At 41.7% G+C, this 22,172-nt stretch overlaps 1 protein-coding gene across 1 annotated transcript in view; it reads left to right on the top strand.

The window, feature by feature from the left end:
• Nucleotides 1–22,172, top strand: part of EYS (eyes shut homolog) — a 1,499,666-nt gene that overhangs the window by 1,420,892 nt on the left and 56,602 nt on the right. The window contains exon 35 of the mRNA XM_029943180.1: nt 6,918–7,100. Within this exon, the coding sequence (XP_029799040.1) occupies nt 6,918–7,100 (183 nt within the window). The remainder of the gene's footprint in view (nt 1–6,917; nt 7,101–22,172) is intronic.

Here is a 22,172-nt window from a genome sequence, read left to right as displayed (position 1 = left end):
TAAGACATAGCAATTAAAATATTAAATAAACAGTAACAGCAGAAAATAACACATCAGTGTCACTATTTTTTTCAACACCATGGGAAGCCCTTTCCCAACCATTTGGTAAGGATGTATCCCATGCCCCTCGAGCCCAGCACTGTTGTACACCCCGGAATTGGCAAAGGACAGGCAAGCTCTCTGTCCCGATGAGGCCTCCAGTCTAACTGGGGAGAGAAACACTAAAAAAAAAAAATGAACATATACATATTTTGTCATTAGGCTGTGGTCAGAGAGTAATAGGGGTAGGAGGACTTAGTAGTTGAAAGGTTTTTTTAATGTTTTATTTATTTTTGATACAGAGAGAGACAGAGCATGAGAGGGGGAGGGGCAGAGAGAGAGAAGGAGACACAGAACCGGAAGCAGGCTCCAGGCTCTGAGCTAGCTGTCAGCACAGAGCCTGACGTGGGGCTTGAACCCACGAACTTGAGATCTAGACCTGAGCTGAAGCCGGAGGCTTAACCGACTGAGCCACCCAGGCGCCCCGGACTTAGTAGTTTAACAGATGGCCGAAGAAGACCCCTGTGAAGAAGGGACACCTGTGCAGAGCCTTGAAGGGAGTCAGAGTGCAGGCCATGCATCCTCGGGGCGAGAGTATGTTCCAGGTGTTGGAAACTAGAGGAGAGAAGCCCTGAGCTGGAAGCACGATCGATTTCCTCAAGAAACACCAAGTGGTTAGCAAGGCTGGAGCAGAATGAGCAAAAAGAAATGGGTATGAGATAAACTTGGAGAGTGGGGATTTGAGGCTAGGTGAAAGAGTTGGGGTTTTTTTTTAATTTCAAAATTCAAGTGAAAACACTAGAGGACTTTTAATGGGCAATTAAAATTTTAAAGTCCACACCAGCTACAGTCTGAGAAAGAGACTGCCCGGGACAAAGGCGGCAAAGGAGGACAGTCTAAGAAGCAAGCAGTAGCCCGGGCTGGGGCGGTGGCGCGTGGGCTTCAGTGGCGTTGATGGAGGCGGTGAGAAGCACTGAGGACGTAGTTTGAACATAAACAGGATTTTCCAGTCAACTGGCTGGGGTGGCAGAGACGGACAGAATTTAGATTATGACTAGTTTTTGTTCTGAACAAAGACAAAAAAGACTGGGGAAGGGATTTGATCGGGAGGAAAGGTGAAAGCATTTTAAGAGACAGAAATAATCAACTATGTCAACTGCTCCTGAGACACTGAATAAGAAAGAAACAGAGAATTGGCACTAAATGTAAAAAATGGTGCTCACTGGTGACCTTCACATAAGAAATTTCAAAGGAAAGAGAGATGCTAACCTGAAATGAAATCAAGAGTGAATGGGTAATAAGAAAGAAAAAAAGAAAGAGAAGAAGTCAACATAGATATTCTTTAGAAGAGTCTTACTAGAATGATGTGCAGAAAAACAAGGAGTAGTTGTTTTTTCTGAGGAATGTGGAGTTGAGGAAAGTAGTTCTTTCAGACGGAAATATTTTAGTGTATTTGATTCAATAAAGAAGAACTGCGTGTCTCCTGGGAAATGGGAAAGACTTGCTGAAACAATGTCCTTGAGTAAATAAAGGGTGGACCCAATATCCAGACACTCAGCTTTGTAAACAGAGAGAAGGCAGAACACATGGATTAAAATGAAAGATCTGAGGCAGAGAGCATTTGACGGCAGAGGATGGGGTAGTTCTCTGTTCTTCGTTTATTTTTCTCAGTGAAACAAGAAGCAGGATCATTAATGGAGAGACAACGAGTGCGAGATGTTAGAGGAGGGGAGAGGAGGTGTAAATTAGCTGCCATAGTGACTGACTGGGAAAATGCCCAAGGATGGCAGACCATGCACCAGAGGCTTGCCCACTCGAGATTTGTGGTTGGCTCAGATGTGTTTCCTAAAGCCACCTGCTTTTCTCATTCTTCACACAAAGTTTGGATACTCTTTTTTTTTTTGAGAGACAGAGAGAGACAGCACAAGCAGGGGAGGATCAGAGAGAGAGGGAGACACAGAATCTGAAGCAGGCTGACAGCATAGAGCCCGACGCAGGGATCGAACCCATGAACCGTGAGATCATGACCTGAGCCGAAGCCAGACGCTTCACTGACTGAGCCACCCAGGAGCCCCTGGATACTCTTAACTATCCTCATTTTAGAGACAAAGAAACTAAAACAGAGAAGTTAACGTGCCCAAATTTACATAGAATGTAAAGAAATCCAAAATCAAGTCTGAGCTGGCTGCCTTCAGCAGCCTCTCCTCAAAATGTGAAGTGACAGTTAGTATGTCATGTGTCACTGCCAGCCAGTGGGCTTCAGGAGGCATGGCTGATTGCAGAGTTGAAAAGGTGTTCTGCAATCAGAGCTCTGTATTGTGTCTTCTTTCCACCTTCCCCTTAGCTTATCTTGGTCACTTCTGTGCACAAAGCATTGGGAATTCAGACTAAGGACTAACTACAAAATATTTTTTAAGGAAAAAATATAGGGCACCTGGGTGGCTCAGTCCATTGAGCATCTGACTTCGGCTCAGGTCATGATCTCACAGTTTGTGATTTTGAGCCCCACACTGGGCTCTCTGCTATCAGTGAGAGCCCACTTGGGGTCCTCTGTCCATCCCTCTTTCTGCCCCTCCCCAACTCATGCTCTCTCTCAAAAATAAATATTTAAAAAAGAGAAATACAGTTGCATTCAAAACAATAATGTGTTATTTCTCTGTGCTGATTGGGAATGAGAAAATTCTGACATGGCAAATTTTATAGAAGACAGTAGTTTATACCCTTTTATTGTGGTGATTTTTGCCAAAATGTATTCTGTAAGCATATTATAATATCTTGGGCAAAGATTCTACATTGAGCCTACAACCAAGTGTTATGTTATAAAAAAAAGATTATGACTTTCCAATCATTGAAGGTCTGTAGAATTTTTAATGACCCTAGGTGATGTTGAGATACATAAAGCTTTTGACTGCCTGAAACATCCCAGTCTGCTGTTAGTGATTTTGCTCCCTTCTTCCACACACTAAATGATTAATATTTAGCTCAAATCCCAGCATTCCCCTTCCTGCCTCATGGTCCCAACCTATTGCTGTAACTTTAAAAGAATTGAAGAAAAAAAATGCAGAAGTTCACATATGGAGACCATGAGGCAGCTGGGGATTACAAAAGAAGAAAATTCATTTAATAGCCCTAAAATATTCTCATTACAATCTGTTCAATCTACTGATCTGATGACGACTGACACTTCCAGAAGTCTGATCTGGGAATTTCTGTAATAGAGTAATCAAATTAACCAAATGTTGCCTGGTTGAAGATCATAAAGGACTTACTTTCAACAATTGGAGAGAATCGTTTGTAAAGTTGAAAATCCTCTTTCTCTAATCTGGGTCCCTCTACCTTCTCCTGCCTGATCAAGTGTAATGGAGACAAGGTACGTGAGGACACCGGGGACTCTTCACACGTGGGCCTGACATTCTCTGGCCCCTTGTCCTGATTCTTATTCTTCCTCTCAGGAGCCCTATCTTTTCAGAGGCTCAGAGTTGCCACAAGACAAAGCTCCTTGAAGTAAATCACAGCTTAGGGTTTAGAGAAACAATGCACCTGCCTAGAGACATGTGGTTCTCTCTGCTGTGCTATTCAGTCGAATGGAAGCTGCCTCTGTAATTTTGTTTTTTAGTAGCCACATTTTTAAAAGTAAAAAAGACATGAAATTCATTTTAATAATACATTTTATTTAACCCAATATCTAATGCATTTAAAATGTTATTAATAAGATATTTCACATTCTTTTCTCCATACTAAGCCCATCTCAGTCAGGGGAGCCACAATTCAGGTGCTCAATAGCCACATGTGGTGAGTTGCTACATTATTCAACAGTGTAGCATTAGACTACACTGCTCTGCATGTGACTGATCCATTCCTGTGGGAATCGTTATCCTCAGCCTTCAGTATACACTATACTTCTTTTCAGTTGTATGAAGTGGTGTCACATTGCTATTCACTGTTTATATAAATATCACACATTACCTTATTCCTTGAGTGACCTGTAAATTTCCTCACATTTACAACTCAGTGTAAGCTTAACTCATTGTTAGATTTCTTGGTATTATCAGAGTCCTAATTTCATTCTTTTTTTTTTTAACATTTATTTAATGTTAAAAAGACAGAGTGTGAGTGGGGGAGGGGGAGGGAAGAGAGAAAGAGAGAGACAGAATCTGAAGCAGGCTCTAAGCTGTGAGCTGTCAGCACAGAGCCTGATACAGGGCTCGAACCCACGAACTGTGAGATCATGACCTGAGCCAAAGTCAGACGCTGAACCCGCTAGACCACCCAGGTGCCCCAGTCCTAAGTTCATTCTTAACCAAGTTTGCTGCTCCAGCTCTCTCCATCTAATCCATCCTTCACGTTTCGTTACTAGATGACATTTCTAAAAGGCAACTCTATCGCCGAGCCACTCAAAGATTATAGAGAAAATGCCAAACCCTTCATAATTTGACCCCTGTCTATTTCATTACATTCAGTCATACTTTTCCTTTTTATACTTCATTCTAAAAGTGAATACTCCATGAGTTCCTTGACTAGGACATGCTGTTTGGGCCTCCCCACTTGGAAGCATACTGTTCTTTCAACCTGATATAATCTTTCCTTTTTTATCTGCGAGGTGAATTTCTGCTCATCACCTTTCAACTCAACTGGATAAATTCAACAATTTATCCAGGTCATTTGGATAAGTTAATTGACCACACACTAGTTGCTTGAGATTTGAGATCGTGCTTTATTGTCTTTGTGTTGCCAGTATCTGGCACAGCATCCAACTGTGAGGTGCATACGAGATGTGTATCTCTCCATCTAACCTAAGTGTATGAACCCTTTAAGTAGACCCAGTTGTAAATTATTAACAAGAAGAAATCTTTTTTAAAAGTCCTTCCTAAATAAAATAAAATCCCTCTATTTTAGTATTAAATGTAGTTGAATTCTCCTGTTTTTAATGGCAACATCAAAACTTTTAGTTTTTTATTTTGTTTCATGCCAGTATATTTCATTTCCTTCAACTATTGTACCTACAGCACTACCGCAAGCAAAATCCCCAGTAGGAACAGTTTTATTGCCTCTGCAATGCAAACCATACATGACTTCATTAGCTAAAAAATAAATACAGGAAGTGATAGGTCTCAAATTCGTGCTTCAGATTCTGATGAGTTTGAGAAAAAATAACATCATAGGCCACGCATGCCAAGGAAAAAAATGATAAGATTTTAACACAATCTTATTCGGCTGATTCTACACATTACCTGCTTGAATAGTTATATGAAACAAACAAATAAAACCCTCTGATAAGTAGAATCACTTTCCTCAGTATAGTACAGGTGTTTGCTGTATAAACAATTATAACCAGACATAACAAGCTCTTCTGTTTTAAGTATTAGGTACCAGAGTGAGGACATTTCTTAAGGCTTATAAAACTTGTAGTTTTACAAATTCCCAGGAGAGCCAGGATCTCTGGTGAAAGGAGCGATATAGAGCAATGAAAACAAGCCGTTCTTCCCTCTGTCCAGCTGTCTCAAACTAATAAAAATAGACCCTAGGAACATCTTTTAATCTGGGAATACCATCCCTAACAAACAGGGATCTGGATCAAAAGTCAGTCCCTTCCTGTTTCCTGTAGTCTTCTCAGAGTGGGGAAATAAAATAAAAGCCAGTTAGGACTATTTACAAATGAAACAGAGCAATAACAGCAAAGTTGGAAACGAGAAGATCAGAGGCAAGACAAAAAGTGCCTAACTGGCTAGCAGTACCTCTCAATTAAATTCTGTTTTGTCCACACTGGCTCTTGAACTTCATTTTTAACCATTTCCTCTTTCTACTGAATCTCCCTACAGTTTCAGTCCTATTGGAATCCATGCATTCATTTTTTTTGTAATAGTTTATTGTCAAATTGGGTTCCATATAACACCCAGTGCTTCTTCCCACAAGTGCGCCCCACCATGCCCATCACCCCCTCCCTGCCTCCCTCTCCCCCTTCAGTCAATGGTTCATTTTCAGTATTCAGTAGTCTCCCTTGATCTGTATCCCTCACTCTTCCCCACTCTCTTTCCCATGCATTCATTTTTTTAACAAGCATCTTAACAGAGTAAGAATAAACATATTTCTAAACAAAGATTTCTACTTTAAAAAATTTTTTAATGTTTTATTTATTTTTGTGAGAGAGAGAGACAGCATGAGCATGAGTGGGGGAGGGTCAGAGAGAGAGGGAGCACAGAATCTGAAGCAGGCTCCAGGCTCTGAGCTGTCAGCACAGAGCCTTTTGCGGGGCTTGAACCCACGAATCGTGAGACCATGACCTGAGCTGAAGCCGGACGCTCAACCGTCTGAACCACCCAGGCCCCCCACAAAGATTCCTACTTAAAGAAAAGTTCTGGTCACTCACAATATGGTGACGGAAACTCATCTGTTTCCTGCCCATGTCTTGCCTTTCCCACCCCGATTTACGGCTTTGTCTCTTACAGAAGGGCAGGATTAGAAAAGCACAGTTCATGTCACACTGTGAATTCCTGTCTAAGTCATAGCTGGTGTTTGAATGCCAAATCATATTTACAAAGCACCTGGACAAACACTTTGGCTGCCAGTGATTCTTTTTTATTTCTAAAATTACTCTTCACAATAGAGGGCTTTGCTTTTTAAGTAAATTCTTCATTATGTAGAAAGGCAATGTGAGGGAAAGGGTTATATACAGGACCTCAGAACACTGCACTTCCTTTGTTCTGGTTTTGAAATTCCCCATTGAGTCACTTAGTTACTCAATGCTGAAGGGTACTTAAGTCTAATTAATGTGATAGTAAACAGCCTATCCGGCCAGATGCATCAGCAAAACATTGCCCTCCTTTTACAAGTACATGTGCAGGTTTATTTTAACTATTTCGTTTGGGTTTTTTCCACAGCTATTAATATCACTCAGCCCAGGTTCAGTGGCACAGATGCCTTTGGATACACTTCATTCCTGGCTTACTCACGGATTCCAGACATCAGCTTCGATTATGAATTCCACTTGAAGTTTCAGCTGGCAAATAATCACTCAGCACTGCAAAATAACTTAATATTTTTCACTGGACAGAAGGGCCATGGTAAGACTAATTGAACCCTCTAGGACTTGCTTAGCTCCTTTAAGAATATGTTAGAAATTCTTCAGGGATACTCCAATTGGCTGTGGATAAAGGAGACGTATGCCTAAGTGCACCCTCCTCCTGTTTTCTGCCTCGAGCATGCTCCTTGTAGTCCAGTGTTCAGAAGTTCCCTGGCCCTTTCAGAAGCCCAGTTCACACCAGGTCTACTTCTTGTAATCAAGGGCAAGAAATCCTACAGGCAAACATGAGGGTGGAGACAGTGAATAAGTCACGTGAGAGGTGAGCTTATTGATTTGTCCTTTCCTGTTTCTTTCTTTTCCATACATAAGGACAGAAGGGAAATGCTCAGAAGGAACATCATTTCACCATCATGTGTTGTGAAATGGGAACGGTTGCTCTCGAAGGAAACCATTCCAAATTAAAGACGTAAATAATTAAGAAAGTGCAGCCTGTAATAAAGTACTCCAATGCCCTAGAATTGGTGGGAAATCAACTTATAAGTTAGTCTGTCTGTCTTAAGTAGAAACCAGTTATGCACGTGTGGGATCAGGGAAAAGCACGCATATTTTACTCTCAAGTCAGTAGCTGACTAGTGAAGCAATTAAGCACCTCCCTTCTCTGAGCTCAGTACTCTCGAGTGTGAAACCAACATATTACACTCAAAAAAGACCTCTGTCCCAACCATCAGTGGTTCTGTTGTGCTAGGGCAAATAACATATTCTGTTCTCTTCTTTTTTTTTAATGTTTACTTTTGAGAGAAAGAGCGAGAGAGGGGCAGAGAGAGGGTGACAGAGGATCTGAAGTGGGCTCTGTGATGATAGCAAAGAGCCCAATGCAGGGCTCAAACCTGCAAACCTCATGACCTGAGCCGAAGTCAGACGCTCAACCAACTGAGCCACCCAGGTGCCCCCTATTCTGTTCTTTTCAACTCATTCAGTGACTGTCTCTAAGGCAGGATATTGGTCTCCGCTTTAACACATGATTGAAAGGTGCCCATATCCCAGGTGAAAGGTGGTGCGTCCACCTCCAGCCTCTTCTGGGCGGATGTAGTGGGGGCCTCTCTGTCATGTGAAGTGCTGCTCATTCCACCTTCAAAGTCTGTTCAACTCTTCCCCATCCCTCCTGCCAAACTGTATGACCTCCTCCTAACCAGTCCGCCCACTGCCTCTTCTGCCACTAGTCCATTCTCCAAGTAGCACCAAGAGTTACTTTTTTTAAAACCTTGGTTAAAACCCACCTGTGACTTTCCGTTGTACTTAGAATGCAGTCTAGACCTCCTTTACCCTGTTCTCAGAGGCCTTCAGGATCCAGCCCCTGGGTCTGTCTCCACCCTTAAGCTCTCTCCATCTCTTCGCTCCTCTCCTGCAGATCTTCTCCCAGCACCCGAACCACCAAGCACTTGCCTGTCTCAGAGACTTTGGGCCAGCTCTTTCCTCTGCCATGACAGGAAATAGCTCTGAGCAGCCTGTGGGCCCGGACGTGTAAACTTGGATCCAGTCACACAACCACTTACAAATTATGCATCAAGTTACTTAATGCCTCTGTGCCTCAGTCTCCTCACTTCTCAAATGGGCTTAGTAATGGCGCGTTCTCCGATGGAGTTGTGAGGATTAACAGAGCTGATACAAGAAAAGCTTTTCAAATGGAATTGGACTCAGTAAACATGACAGCTATTTTGTCAGGGAGGCTGTCCCTGGCCATCTCTACAACAGTAAATGTTACCACACGGCATCCAAGTTATCCTGTAGCCCAACTTCTTGTGTATTTCCTTCAAAACCTATACCTCAATTTATAATTCTTTTATCTGTTTTTTAGATAGTTTCTTTTTGTCGGTCTCCACTGCTTAGAGTGGTCTATGTGGACAGAGACCCAGCCAGCCCTCCTCAACTTTACATACCCACACTCACATGTGCAGTATTGAATGAATGAATAAAAGAACCACCATAAAAACAGATAATTGTATGATATGTAAGACAATAACACAGTTGCACAAAGGTTTTAAAAAGTAACCATTCTTGGGGGTTTCCAGTTCAGATGCGTCTTCTGCATTAGGATTTCCCCAATGGCTACCCTTCCCCCCTTCCATCCATCTCCCCTGCCTCTGAGCATTGATAGCCTGCGCTGCACTTAGAGCACAGACCCTTTATTACAAACTTTGGTTTGCAAAATGTCTCTTATTCATAAAAATGGTGTCCCAGGTATCACTGCATCACCCACGAAGCCTCTCAGGTGCTTTCAATAAATATCTGTCGAATGACTGCCTGAAGGCAGGGAGGAAGAAAGGGAAAGAAGAAGGAAGGAATGTTTGCCCCGCTTCACTCTGTACATCCTTCATCACATGTTTACTGATTATATCCTTGTAATTGGCACCCCACCACCACCACACCCCAAAAAAAACCTAACTAATGAAAAATTCAAATGAGCATTGAAGACCCTGGATCTGCCTTGCTTTAAAACAAATCTTCTAAATTCTGAAAGATTCAGAGGGAGAACCAAATAAAGGATAAACATCTGGTCCATGAAAATGCTGCCACCAACTGACTCTTCTGTACTCTTCTACAGAGATCCCTTCATAACTCTCAAAACAAAACAACAGACAAACAAAAAAGCAGTGTTTCAGCCACAGCATTTGTACCTTGTGGAATCTTTCATGTGACATTTTTTTATCTTCTCTGGGCATCTACTTTACATATACGGACATGAATGTTCACTCTGTGCTTGCATTTTTAGGTTTATAGAAAGGCTAAATAAAGGGTAGATAATAGGTAGATAAATTTTGGAGCTCTGTTGTCCAGGGAATGAATGAGGAATCTGAAATATGTATTGCCACACTGGACCACATGAGGGAGCAAGAACACCAGCTTAAAAATGCAAGTAGCACTAAAGAGCTTTTTAATGCCGTGTTTCTCTAAGTAGGACCTCTTCATGCCTGTGTCAGAATCACATGAGGGTACTCATTAAAGTACTAATTCTCAGACCCTCCTAAGTCAAAAGATAGAATTTTATCAAGCACATTAGGTGCTTTTTATGCAACTAATATTTGAGAGCAACTACTCAAAACCTATAGAGACCAGCTAAATTAGACCATATATGGATATGGACTAAGATATGTAATTATTGCCCATATGTCATATGTTGGGATGATTCATCATTATGTTGCATAAAGCTATTAATTAAAGAAATACACGTTACTTTAAAACATAATTATTGGAGGGTACCTGGGTGGCTTAGTCGGTTTGGTGGCCCACTTCGCCTCAGGTCATGATCTCATGGTTTGAGGGTTCAAGACCCACGTCGGACTCTGTGCTGACAGCTAGCTCAGAGCCTGGAGCCTGCTTCGGATTCTGTCTCTCTCTCTCTGACCCTCCCCTGCTCGCGCTGTCTCTCTCTCTCAAAAATAAATTTTAAAAATCATTTTAAAAATGTTGAAAAATAAAACATAATTATTGGGGTGCTTGGGTGGCTCAGTCTGTTAAGCGTCCAACTCTTGGTTTTGCTCAGGCCATGATACCATCGTTCATGAGATTGAGCCCTGCATAGGGCTCTGCACTAACAGCTCAGATCTTGCTTGGAATTCTCTCTCTCCTTCTCTCTCAAAACCCCTTCTCTCTCTCTCACCCTTCCCCTGTTCTCTTGCTCTCTCTCAAAAATAAACAAGTAAACTTTAAAAAATAATTATTATTATGATTACTATTAATACAATTTGCAGTTGTCTATGCTGTATAAGAAACTATGATCTAAGTGTTCTTACCAGTTTTATCTCCACATTTAGGTATTTTTCTTATTTACTAACATCAATCTCTGACCTGCTTTTGGTTTTTACTACTAAAATCTCATTTCATATGCTGCCTTTATGTTTCTCAGGTTTGAAGACGTATAGAGCCACAGAGTTTATATAAAGGAAGTGTAACCCAACCTCTAATCTCTAACACACCCACATAAAAAGGCAAGGGACCTTCATTCCCCAACACTGATCTCCCTGAGATCTCCAAAGCTGAGCACTGATTTTACCAGATTTCATTCTCATTGAATTCTCTGGACAAATTACGCTGTCAGACATTTCAGCTTCAAAATGCCTCACTCAACTTGTGGTTGTAACCCAGCCTAACCCTGTTCCTGTGTTTCTGCAGTCATACTTGGCATTTCCCTTATTAGCTCTTTTCCTTCCATACCCCCCACTCCCTTATACTGTGTGTCTTACAGTTTGGCTCTTCTGGAAACCACCAACATGTCTCATAGTGGCCCACAAGTGAACACATTATCTTCCCCTCCTGTATCTCTTCAGTTGGTGACTGCCAACATAAACTGGGTTTCAGCTAGAAACCCCGGAGACATCCGGATTTCTCCCTTTTATTCATTTTGACAAATATTTGCTGGGATCCTAGATGAAGCGTTCTTCTGGGTGCGGAGATACACTTGGGAATAAGACAGAAAAGGTCCTTGTCTTCTCTACATTTTGTTACCCGTGTTCTATCAAACGCCAAAGTCTGTCCATTTGACTTCCAATTGCTGCTTTTTGTATTTTCTCCTTGATCCTGTCTTCTCATGGTGCTTAGTCCATCACAGACTGTTGCAATAGCAATAACCTCCTTACCAGTCTCCCTGCCCAGTCACACCCCCTCCCCCTCTGTTCCCCACCTGCTACAGGGGATTGTTCTAACATTCAGATCCAAACGTCTTGTGTAATCACCATGCTTCTTCACAATGCACCAGCTAAGATCCTTTGGATAATATTTATTCTGCCCGTCTAGTTGCACAATCTCATTTTCTCTCATTCCACCCTGCACCCAGCAATAGTAGTACATTTCTACATTCTGCACCGTGTCCCTATGTCCTCCAAGGCTGAGCTTTTGCCCAGGCTGTTCTACCTTTCTGAGCCATCCACACTTCAGTTTCCTGCCTCCAAAACACTTCTATCTTTTAAGCCTCAGCTCAGAAGATCACTCTTCTTTGAAGTCTTTAGCCCTTCCAGGAAAAATTAAGAATTAATGTCACTGCAGTTTGCTGGTAACAACTATTCTATCTTATGTTAACTGGCTGGATCTCTTTGGGAGCCAGAACAGTGTCTTTTCTTTTATATCAAGGGTAGATGTCACATACAGACATTTATTATGGTTTTTGAAAGAATAAATGCAAAAATCCATGGTCTCTGTTACACTCAAACTTACAATCAATTCAGGGAGTCACAACATATGTACTTAAAAGTTTGCTAACCAACAGTATAAAATCAGAGTTAAGAAGTCACAGCTGGTATACACAGCATCCATTAGAGTCTGATACATACTTGGAACATAGCCATCACTGAATGAAAAGAAGTATATAACTGATATAAAAGATGGAATATGAAAAGTAGAACTCTCATCCAAGTAGAACAAAGAATCTGTTACCATTAGTGTTTCTCATTCTGTGCCTTCCATTTCTTCTTTTTTTTTTAATTTTTAATGTTTTTTTTTTGAGAGAGAGAAAGAGAGCCAGGAGTGAGGGTGGGTGGAATGGGGGAGGGGTAGAGAGAGAGGGAGACCCAGAATCTGAAGCTGGCTCCTGGCTCCGAGCTGCCCGCACAGAGCCCAATGGGGGGCTCAAACCCACAAACCATGAGATCATGACCTGAGCCAAAGTTGGAGGTTTAACGTTCTAAGCCAACCAGATGCCCTTGTGCCTTGCATTTCAACGAGCCCCCTACAGTCAGTGCTGGAGCACCCCCACTGCCCATGTTCCCAGGTCTGTTATCTCCCAGCCTGGGCCCAGCTTGTCCCCAGCTCAACAGTTTATATAAGCAGCCAGTTTCTTCCATCTGAAGTCCGTTTCCCCCATTCTCCCTACCTTCACAGCTTCCTTTGCCTGAATGCCTACGCCAGTTCTCTTTACCTTTTACGATACTGCCCAACATTGTCTGATGAATTCAGGCCTCCTTACAGCCGATCCACACAGAGCCTGTGTAGAATCTGTAGTTCACGTCCCATGATAATTATGCTTCGCCATTATCCCCACTTCAAATCATATAAAGCTACCATTTTCATAAATCAAAAACATTAGAATAGTGGCACTCTCCTAATCTTAACCTTGTCCATCAGCAAGATTATTCTTAAATTCCTTTTGGACAATCCATGCCTTTAATATCTTTTGACTCCTCAACTGCATCATTCACATGATTGGTACTGTGTGAGAAGTCAATAATTACATGTTTATTGATTCGCCCACTAACTGAAAGACTCTGAAGACAGACACTCTCCTGGCTAGCTTGTAATCCTATATATCAAGATTGATGTGGATTGTAGCGAAGAAGGTAGGACCTAAATAAAGGGTGGGAGGGGCCCACATATCTCCATTCACATCTTTGAAATGTAAGTTAAAAATCTCAACATTAGCCTATATTTTAAAGGTATAATACAGTGATAGAATTTTTCAGAAAACAAATATTTAACTTCCTGGATATTTGATCTACATACCTAGGTGCTTTCTGTGCATAGCTTTCTGTCTGTCCCTGGCACATAGGCCTTCTGTGCTGCAGTAATTAACTATGAAAGGCTACCTTATATTTCATGCCAACTAATTCCTTATTTACTTCAAGCACTTGGTTATTAACTGTAACAGAAATAAGAGTACATAAATATAGCTTGATGTTTTTCTGGGAGAAAAAATGAAATGAAGGTCATCTACGGTAGAGAAAAAGAAAAATGAAAGGGGGAGTGTCACCAAATCCAATCAGCTCAGCCTGTTCTCTGTAGTGCCTGGATTCTGATCGGGCAGAAGGAAGATGCCTGAGGAATGAGAGAGCAGGTGGTGGCCAATTCCTTACTATTACACACTCCCCAACTCCACAGCCCTGAGGCATCTTGTAACACAACTGACAGTGTACACTCATCTCCGATATTTTTTACTATAGAAAAATGTCCATTATTTTTTGACGTAATCACGTGAGAGTGACTAGAAATTATGAGAATTTCCTCCTGATGACCTCCAACTATCAAATCTTAGCTTTCATGGAATCAAATATCCTGGATGATAATGTTAGTGTAGTCTAAGTTATTACATAATTTGAGTTCTTAAGATTGTCCAGAAAACATTAAACTAATTCCCTTTACTAACTGAGAAATACATGAAAATTGTTACATTTGACCAATCCTTAAATGGCATTGAAAATGACAAAAATATGTAGATCCTTGCAAACCTCCCCCCTTTCCAGATAGATAGATATATAGACAGACAGACAGACAGACAGGTAGGTAGGTAGACAGACAGACAGACCGACCGACCGACCGACCGACCGACAGACAGACAGACAGATAGATAGATAGATAGGAGGAAATGTTTATTTAAGCATAGTTCAATGGAAGTAACCTTGATCTCATCACAGAAGAATATCCAGAGGGTAAAAAAAAGAGGAGGGGCCAAGTGCAAATCAGTCAGCCACAAGCCCACATCTTCACTCTTTGTTCTATACTTCCAAGGAGTGAGTACCTTATGGAAATTCAGTCTACCCACAAACTGGTGCTTACAGCCCTTATTTTCATGATCTCATCTCTGACAGCAAATAGCAAGAGAGATCCAGGCTTCCCACTTTTTCTTGTCTCCACTCTTTTTATTCAAAACACAGAAAATATGGGCCATATGTAGTCTCAGGAAATGCATTTTATCACATTTTCATGTGCTCTCAGCACAGCCTTATATTTGCTGTTACTCTCACTCTGACTTCACTGTCCATTCACCAGGGCAGCTGGAAGCCAGGAGATCATCCTGATTTGGTCACAAACAGTAGCCAGTTTACATTGCCCACATTTTATTATTTTTTATGTCTTTATTTTATTTTTGAGAGAGAGAGAGACAGAGTGAGCTGGGGAGGGGAAGAGAGAAAGGGAGACACAGAATCTGAAGCAGGGTCCAGGCTCCAAGCTGTCAGCACAGAGTCCGACATGGGACTTGAACCAATGGACTATGAGATCATGACCTGAGCCGAAGTCAGATGCTTAACTGACTGAGCCACTCAGGCGTCACCATTGCCCACATTTTAATCATCGAATCCCCTAAAGTAGAAACTACATGGTCTCCATTGTACACAATGGCCAACAAAGAAGCATCAGGGACATGGCTATGTATGGTTCTGATGCTCTCTAAGCTCTAGAATATCCTTACTTTAATGGTCATAACAACAGAACAGGAAGCTAAGGGTTTGCCACCATAAAGGTGCACAGTGCACATCTTAAGATAAACCGAGAATGTATGTTCCAGTCTCCCTAAGTGTCGTGTAGTACTCACTAAAGCAGACACTGTCACTGACTATGGAGTAACAATGGCTTGAGGGTCTAGAATCTTATACCACTCAATATGAATTGTTCCAGTGGGTGAAACTTTCATTCTTTTGATGCTTATTTCTCACACATCAGCCTAGATCTATTTTTGCTTTGCATCACGTTAGCTTTGATTCTAATTTCATCAGCTTCTTCCAGGGTTTTTCTGAAATCATTCATAGCCAATCTAAATCTTCATTCCTATCTAATTTGGCTTCTCTGAAACCTGAATATACATGCTCAGGACCATTTGAACCGTCAACTAAAGCTTTGTTATCTCAGTGTCCTTGTGTCAGCATCAGTTAACCAATGTCAAGAATATTTGATTACAAGGCAGCTTCTTTCTTTCGGAAATCTAAAAGCTGTACAGGCCCTGGAATAATAGTCAAATATGCTCACAAAGCATCTTTACAAAAGGACTGACTTCTCAGAAGGGAACTCCTACTGGGAACCAGGAGCTGTTCACCACGCGGGGGTCATTGGACCGGAAAGAAACAGCATCCTCTTGGTGGCTCCTCTAGCATCTCTTCCTTCACTCAGGACAGGAAAGGAAGAAGGGAGGGAGAAATCCACTTGTCACTTAGAATTTCTGAGTCCATTTGCAAAGATCTTATTAAAAAAAAACTTTATTACTAGAGACAGTTAATATGATCATCACCATCTTTTGAAAGAAAGAGAGGAGGAAATGAGTAGCCAGAGGTTCAGTTAGCAAGGAGCCCAAGATTAAATGCCCATGCACTTGCCTGGGGAGCTGCTTACTTCCTCGGGTTCCAAGTACATTATCATCAGATTTAATACATGTTAATACCTCAACATATTGGAAAAATCGTTTGAAGAAAGAACAAATAACACTCTTTCTCTAGTAATAAATCAAAATTTTATCATAAATGAAATACTCCAGAAAGTTTTTTTCTATTGGAATTAAAAGATTGTTAGATATCTGAACAAGAATTCTCATGCTTCTGGACCTTAAAAGTCTCACTAGTAACTTTCAGGTTAACTGGTAAGCACCGAAATACACAGGGATTTTACAGCACTGTCTCTATAAATTCTTTAGACTCCCAATATGCTCCCTCAGCAGAACCAAGGAAGAGCGCAAGAATCCAAGGGACAACCCTTCCACAGTGCTGAGCCTTCACCAGGGCACCTGAGTGTGAGCTTCTGCCTCTTCCCAGGTTCTGATTTCTGGGCTACCCTTCTAAGCCGACCAAGTGAGAGCACATGCTTGTGCAGCTTAATGATTTACAACAGACAGTGATTGACCAGAATCAGTGGGAGAAACAGCAGGACACATACCCCCAGCAATTCACTCCAATGCATAGGCTTCAGTTGGCTCCTTCATACTTTTTATTCCACTTCTTAAGGACTTTGTTGACAAATCAATAGTTCCAACCACTAGGTACTCTTCTTCAGGCTTTCCTTTGAGGTGAAGTTGATTAGCCCAACTAAAATAACTGTTGCTTAATTTGCATGTTTTTCTCATTAAAATTCCATTACAATTACCATATGGTGTGTAGGGGTGCTGCAGAGTTCTACCTATTTTCACTCTTTGTTTTTGTCCCTTTCATTTTCCTTCAGATTAAAGTGACCTGTATTTCTCCTGAGCTTACTATCTGAAACCTTTGATACCCTTCCTTTCTCCTATATAATAAATTTCCCCTTCCTGTCCATACTTTCCAGTTAATCAGAGGCTATATGGATGTGCTCCAACCAGATTAGAGAACTGCTGATATAAACAGTAAAAACTTTAGGTTTGAAAACAAAGTATAGAGGTGCCTGGGTGGTTCAGTCGGTTGAGCGTCCGACTTGGCTCAGGGCATGATCTCACCTCTCGTGGGTTCAAGCCCCACATCGGGCTCTGTGCTGACAGCTCAGAGCCTACAGCCTGCTTCGGATTCTGTGTCTCCCTCTCTCTGCCTCTCCCCTATTCATACTCTATCTCTCTCTCAAAAATGAATAAATGTTAAAAAAAATTTTTTTTAACTACAAACAAATCCAGTAAAATTCAACTTCTTTGATCTTTCCTTCCAGAATATCCATGGCAGCCTCCTTCACCTTGTTTCCATTTTTTTAATTGAAGTATATTTGATACACAAAGTTACATTAGTTTCAGATGTACAGCATAGCCATTCATTCAATTCATATGTTATGCTACGTCCACAAGTGTGGATGCCATCTGTCACCATACAATGCTGTTCCAAAACCAGGGACTGTGTTCCCTATGCTGTACCTTTCATCCTGGTGACTTATTCATCCCATAACTGCAAGCCTGCACCTCCCGCTTCCCTTCACCCATCTTGCCCATCTCCCTATTTACTCCATTGATATATATATCAATGGACACTTCCATATCGTGACTATTGTAGATTGTGATGCAGTAAACATAGGGATGCATGTATCTTTTCAAATTAGTATTTTCATTTTCTTGGGATAAATATCCATAGATTTTATGGTATTTCTATTTTTAATTTTCTGAGGAACCTCCACACTGTTTTTCACAGTGGTTGCACCAATTTGCATTCCCACCAACAGTGCACAAGGGTTCCTTTGTTTCCATTTTTCATCATTGTTACCCTGGCTACCATCCCTCTCTCCACTTAGACTAAGTCCTTGCTTCTGTTGCTAAGTCGCTGTTCTCTGTCCATTATGAGGCCAGATGCTCTTCTGACCACAGCATCTCATCTTCTTCCCCCATGAGGTTTCCTGTAAACAATATTATGAGTTGTTATAATGCTAAATGTGGTTCACCACAACACACCCGCTTCAAAGCTCTCTGCTTAACAATATTTGTGGAATTGAGTTATAACTCTTCTTTCTAGCCAATGAGAGACCAAGTTTGTTTGGTTTTGGGGTTGTTGGTTTTTTTCTGTGCATTCTTAAAGGATTTTTATTCACTTCCTAGATCTTGTTATTCTTAACTACTATTCATCCAAAGTCTTCTCCTATTGTTTCCTTCCTCCCCTTTCACCACTTGCAAAACATAATCTCTCTAAATCCTTCCTTCTTAGCACCAGCTCCTAAGTAACATTCAATAAATATCCTTTGCTTTGTCTGAAAATCTTCTTCCTAAGCCTGGTTTCATTAAGATTCACTGTGGCTTTGTATTCTGCATGACAAGTGAGCTCAGTTCCAATTCTTTTCATGAGGAAACTCACTGAGTCAATCACTAAAAATCTCTGTCTAATAGTATCAATGCCAAATATCTGTAACTTGGTGGACTGACAAATATAAAAATAGAAATTGCCCATATATTCTTCAGAGCTACTCAAAGAATAATGTTATAAAGGAACACTTAAATTTGAGGATGCAGTTAGTGGTGGTCATTTGAAATATGTCATTGTTTATAGTATTATATGTAAGGTTAAAATCAGCAGAGTAAAAAAGTTACAATACCAAGAGACTGGGAAAAGAGATCAGAGCACCCTTTATTACAGAGTCAGAAATAAATGTAAAAGGCCTTTACTGGGAGCACTCTCGGGCGAGGTTCCCAGGTCCGGACAGAATGGACCAGGGAAGTTGCACTGGAGAACAAAGGGCAGGGCCTTATATAGGTCAGTAGTTTCTGATGTGTGTCTGGGGATGGAGGGCCCCCTTATAAGGTGAAGAGATGAGGCTAGGGCAAATGACATGTTTCTGGGAGCTAGCAGCCAGCAGAAAGTTCCAAAACGGTGGTCCATCGGCCATCTTGGTATTGTTCAGCAGGAAAGTCCCAAGATGGCAGTCTGTCGGCCATCTTGGTGTCAGCCTCTTGGTGTTCCTTTCCCCTGAGCCTGCCAAACCTATCATGTGCTTGAAGGCAAGAAATTTTCACTTCAATAAATTACAGGAAAGTGACATAAGACCTATAAATGGCTGCTAACAAACCATACCTTCAAGTCACTTCACTTCACCTCCATCCTTGACCCTCGAAAAAATTTTAGTTAGATCAGATTAATGCACTGAGGTGACCAGGTCTATAGCTTTAGGAAGAGGAAAAAAGAAAAATTCCACGGCTGTCCCTTTGGGGTCACAGACCAGGGAACAAGAGTACCTACTTCCCAGGCTTTGTATTAATGAAGCAACAGAAGAAAATGGGATACACAAAGCTAAGGTCAGCCCATAGTCAAGGGGAAAAGAAAAATCACATATCTAGTAAGAAATTATTATGTGCTAGGTTGGCACTGTGCTGATAACTATACATTAAATATCACTTAGTTATTTCCTTTATTCCTCAGGGAAGAACACTCAGGAAGGGTTGGTGATGGGAGGTGGCACAGCTCCAGCCAGACACATGCTCCTCTTTCTCTGCTACACAGACAATGGTTAAGAGCACAAGTTAGCAGGGGCGCCTGGGTGGCTCAGTTGGTTAAGCAGTTGACTTCAGCTCAGGTCATGATCTCATAGTCTGTGGGTTCAAGCCCTGCATCAGGCTCTGTGCCGACCGTTTGCTCAGAGCCTGGAGGCTGCTTCTGATTCTGTGTCTCCCTTTTTCTCTGATCATCTCCCACTCATACTCTATTTCTCTCTCTCTCTCTCAAAAATAAATAAACGTTAAAAAATTTTTTTTAAAAAGAGCACAACTTAGCGGCTATATGACCTTTGAGGATCTGTGTGTGCGTTAGCACCACCCCACAAACCCGAGGCAGATCTGCCCCAAGTCTCGCATCTCATCTACCTACCAAACCTCCCAACATCCTCAGATGCGCAGGTCAATCTTGTTTTCATTTCTCATCTTTCCCAGTCTGTTTGATGAAGGCAACAAAGGACCCCCCTCAGGCAAGGCTGTGTAATTTGTGAGGCCCATTGGACAATGAAAATTCAGGGTCCCTTGTTGAAAAAGCAAAGAAAAAATGCCATTAAAAGTTAATGAAAGGGGTGCCTGGGTGGCTCAGTCCGTTGAGCGACTGATTCTTGATTTCAGCTCATGTCAAGATCTCACAGTTTGTGAATTTAGTACCACTATTAGTGCTAAGCCTGCTTGAGAGTCTCTCTTCCTCCCTCTCTGCCCCAACCCCTCCCTCTCCCTCTCTCTCCCTCTCTCTCAAAACAAATAAACTTTAAGAAAAAAAAAAGGTAATGAAAGAACTTCTTTATTAACTCAGTAGTCTCTCAACCTTTATGGTATCTTTTAGTTGCTATTTGTGTCCGTTTAAGAAGCAAATATAAGAGTATTTAACTCATATGCAGAATCACCAAAATTACGTAATTGGTATTTTAGAGCTTGTACCTGCACGTGTATTTCATTCTTACCAGAACACTGGAGATGCTGCACAAAATTAAGGCAATTGTCTTTATTTCGCCTCTTGATACACCCACGTTCTGTCAACACTTTTTCCCCTCGGCCTCCTGGTATGTAAGGAAGGACTAAAAAGAAGGGGATCTGTAGGCTTCCCTCTCTCGCCCTTTCCTTTGATGTCACCATTTTCAGTGTGATTCGCCAATGCAGGGAAATAACGAAAGTAAGAAAGAAAGGCTACGCTCCTTGGTCTTTCAAGTGTCCGAGATCACCATTGCCTTTCCATGCTGGAAGCAAGTTGTGGTTCAAGTAGAAAGCTCTTAGGGTGGTCAGCGTCATTCCCGCTCAGTCTTTAGAAGCAACACACTTACCGTGCACTCATTTTGAGTCTCACTGAACTCCCAGTATTGGGGGAATTCTGTTCACAAACACTCCATGTGAATGGGGTGGCAAGAAACAACAAACATTCATTTGCATATATGTAATGCCTCTGTTTCCATTCATGCTTCGTCATCACATGGACTTTACCTTCAGCACAAAGAATTTCAAAAAGTGACAACAGAGCATTATACCAAACATGAGGGCCCTTCTGAACATGAAGCCCTTTGTGACAATGGATCCTGTGACTTGGCCTTCCTAGAGTTATTGATATTAGTCAGGCTTCATAAACAGATGGGAAAGCTGTTAAAAATACACACACATACACACACTTTCCAGGACCTAGCATCAAAGATTCTCACACAGGGGCAGAAGGTAAGTCTAGAATCTATTTCTGGGTTTTTTTTTAAGTTTATTTAAAGTTTATTTATTTTGAGAGAGAACGAGCATGAGCAGGGGAGAGGCAGAGAGAAAGAGAGCCCAACACGGGGCTCTAACCCACAAACCACGAGATCATGACCTGAGCCTAACTGGAAAATCAGACACTTAACCAACTGAGCCATCCAGGCACCTCTAGAATCTATTTCTGACAGGCTCCTTGAGTAATTGTGATGGACTTCCAAGTTTGCAAAAAATCACCCTAGAGCACTGCCAACTCCCTGAAACAACGTTCACCTTCCAGGCACCAACCATGGTAGTTAGCTGCTTTCCTTTCTCTTATCTACTCCATCATCCACCATCAGGGATTACAACTGAGGAAAGATCCAGAGGGAAAAGTGTGTCAGAGGAAAGGAAAACAACCCTGATGGGCCCATGGTATGTAAATTAGATGCTATCATCTGCTTGACAGTTTGATTAGCTCCCTGGCTCGCTTCTCTCCTGTTGGTACATCCCTGCTTGTATTCTCCAGGACATGACTGTAGGCATAACGACTGCCCCCATCTCCTCCCAGCCAGTCTGTGAGGGCCTTCAGGATCATGTTGTTTCTGGCATGATAGTGGCTTTCCATGACTTGAGGAAGAGGACTGGCAACAAGGAAGAAGGGAGAGAAGGATATGGCTCAAATAAATCACTCTCCTACCACCAGTTCCATTGGCAAAATGCCATCTCCATTCCAAAAATCTGAACAATTGAAAAGACAATTCAGATGCCCACTAGAATCCTCAAAAATATCCCCATTCACAGCCCACA

Source organism: Suricata suricatta, chromosome 7, assembly GCF_006229205.1.
Source record: "Suricata suricatta isolate VVHF042 chromosome 7, meerkat_22Aug2017_6uvM2_HiC, whole genome shotgun sequence".
Taxonomy (NCBI): domain Eukaryota; kingdom Metazoa; phylum Chordata; class Mammalia; order Carnivora; family Herpestidae; genus Suricata; species Suricata suricatta.
Note: the sequence above shows the minus strand (reverse complement) of the source record. Positions and strands in the feature narration are given on the sequence as shown.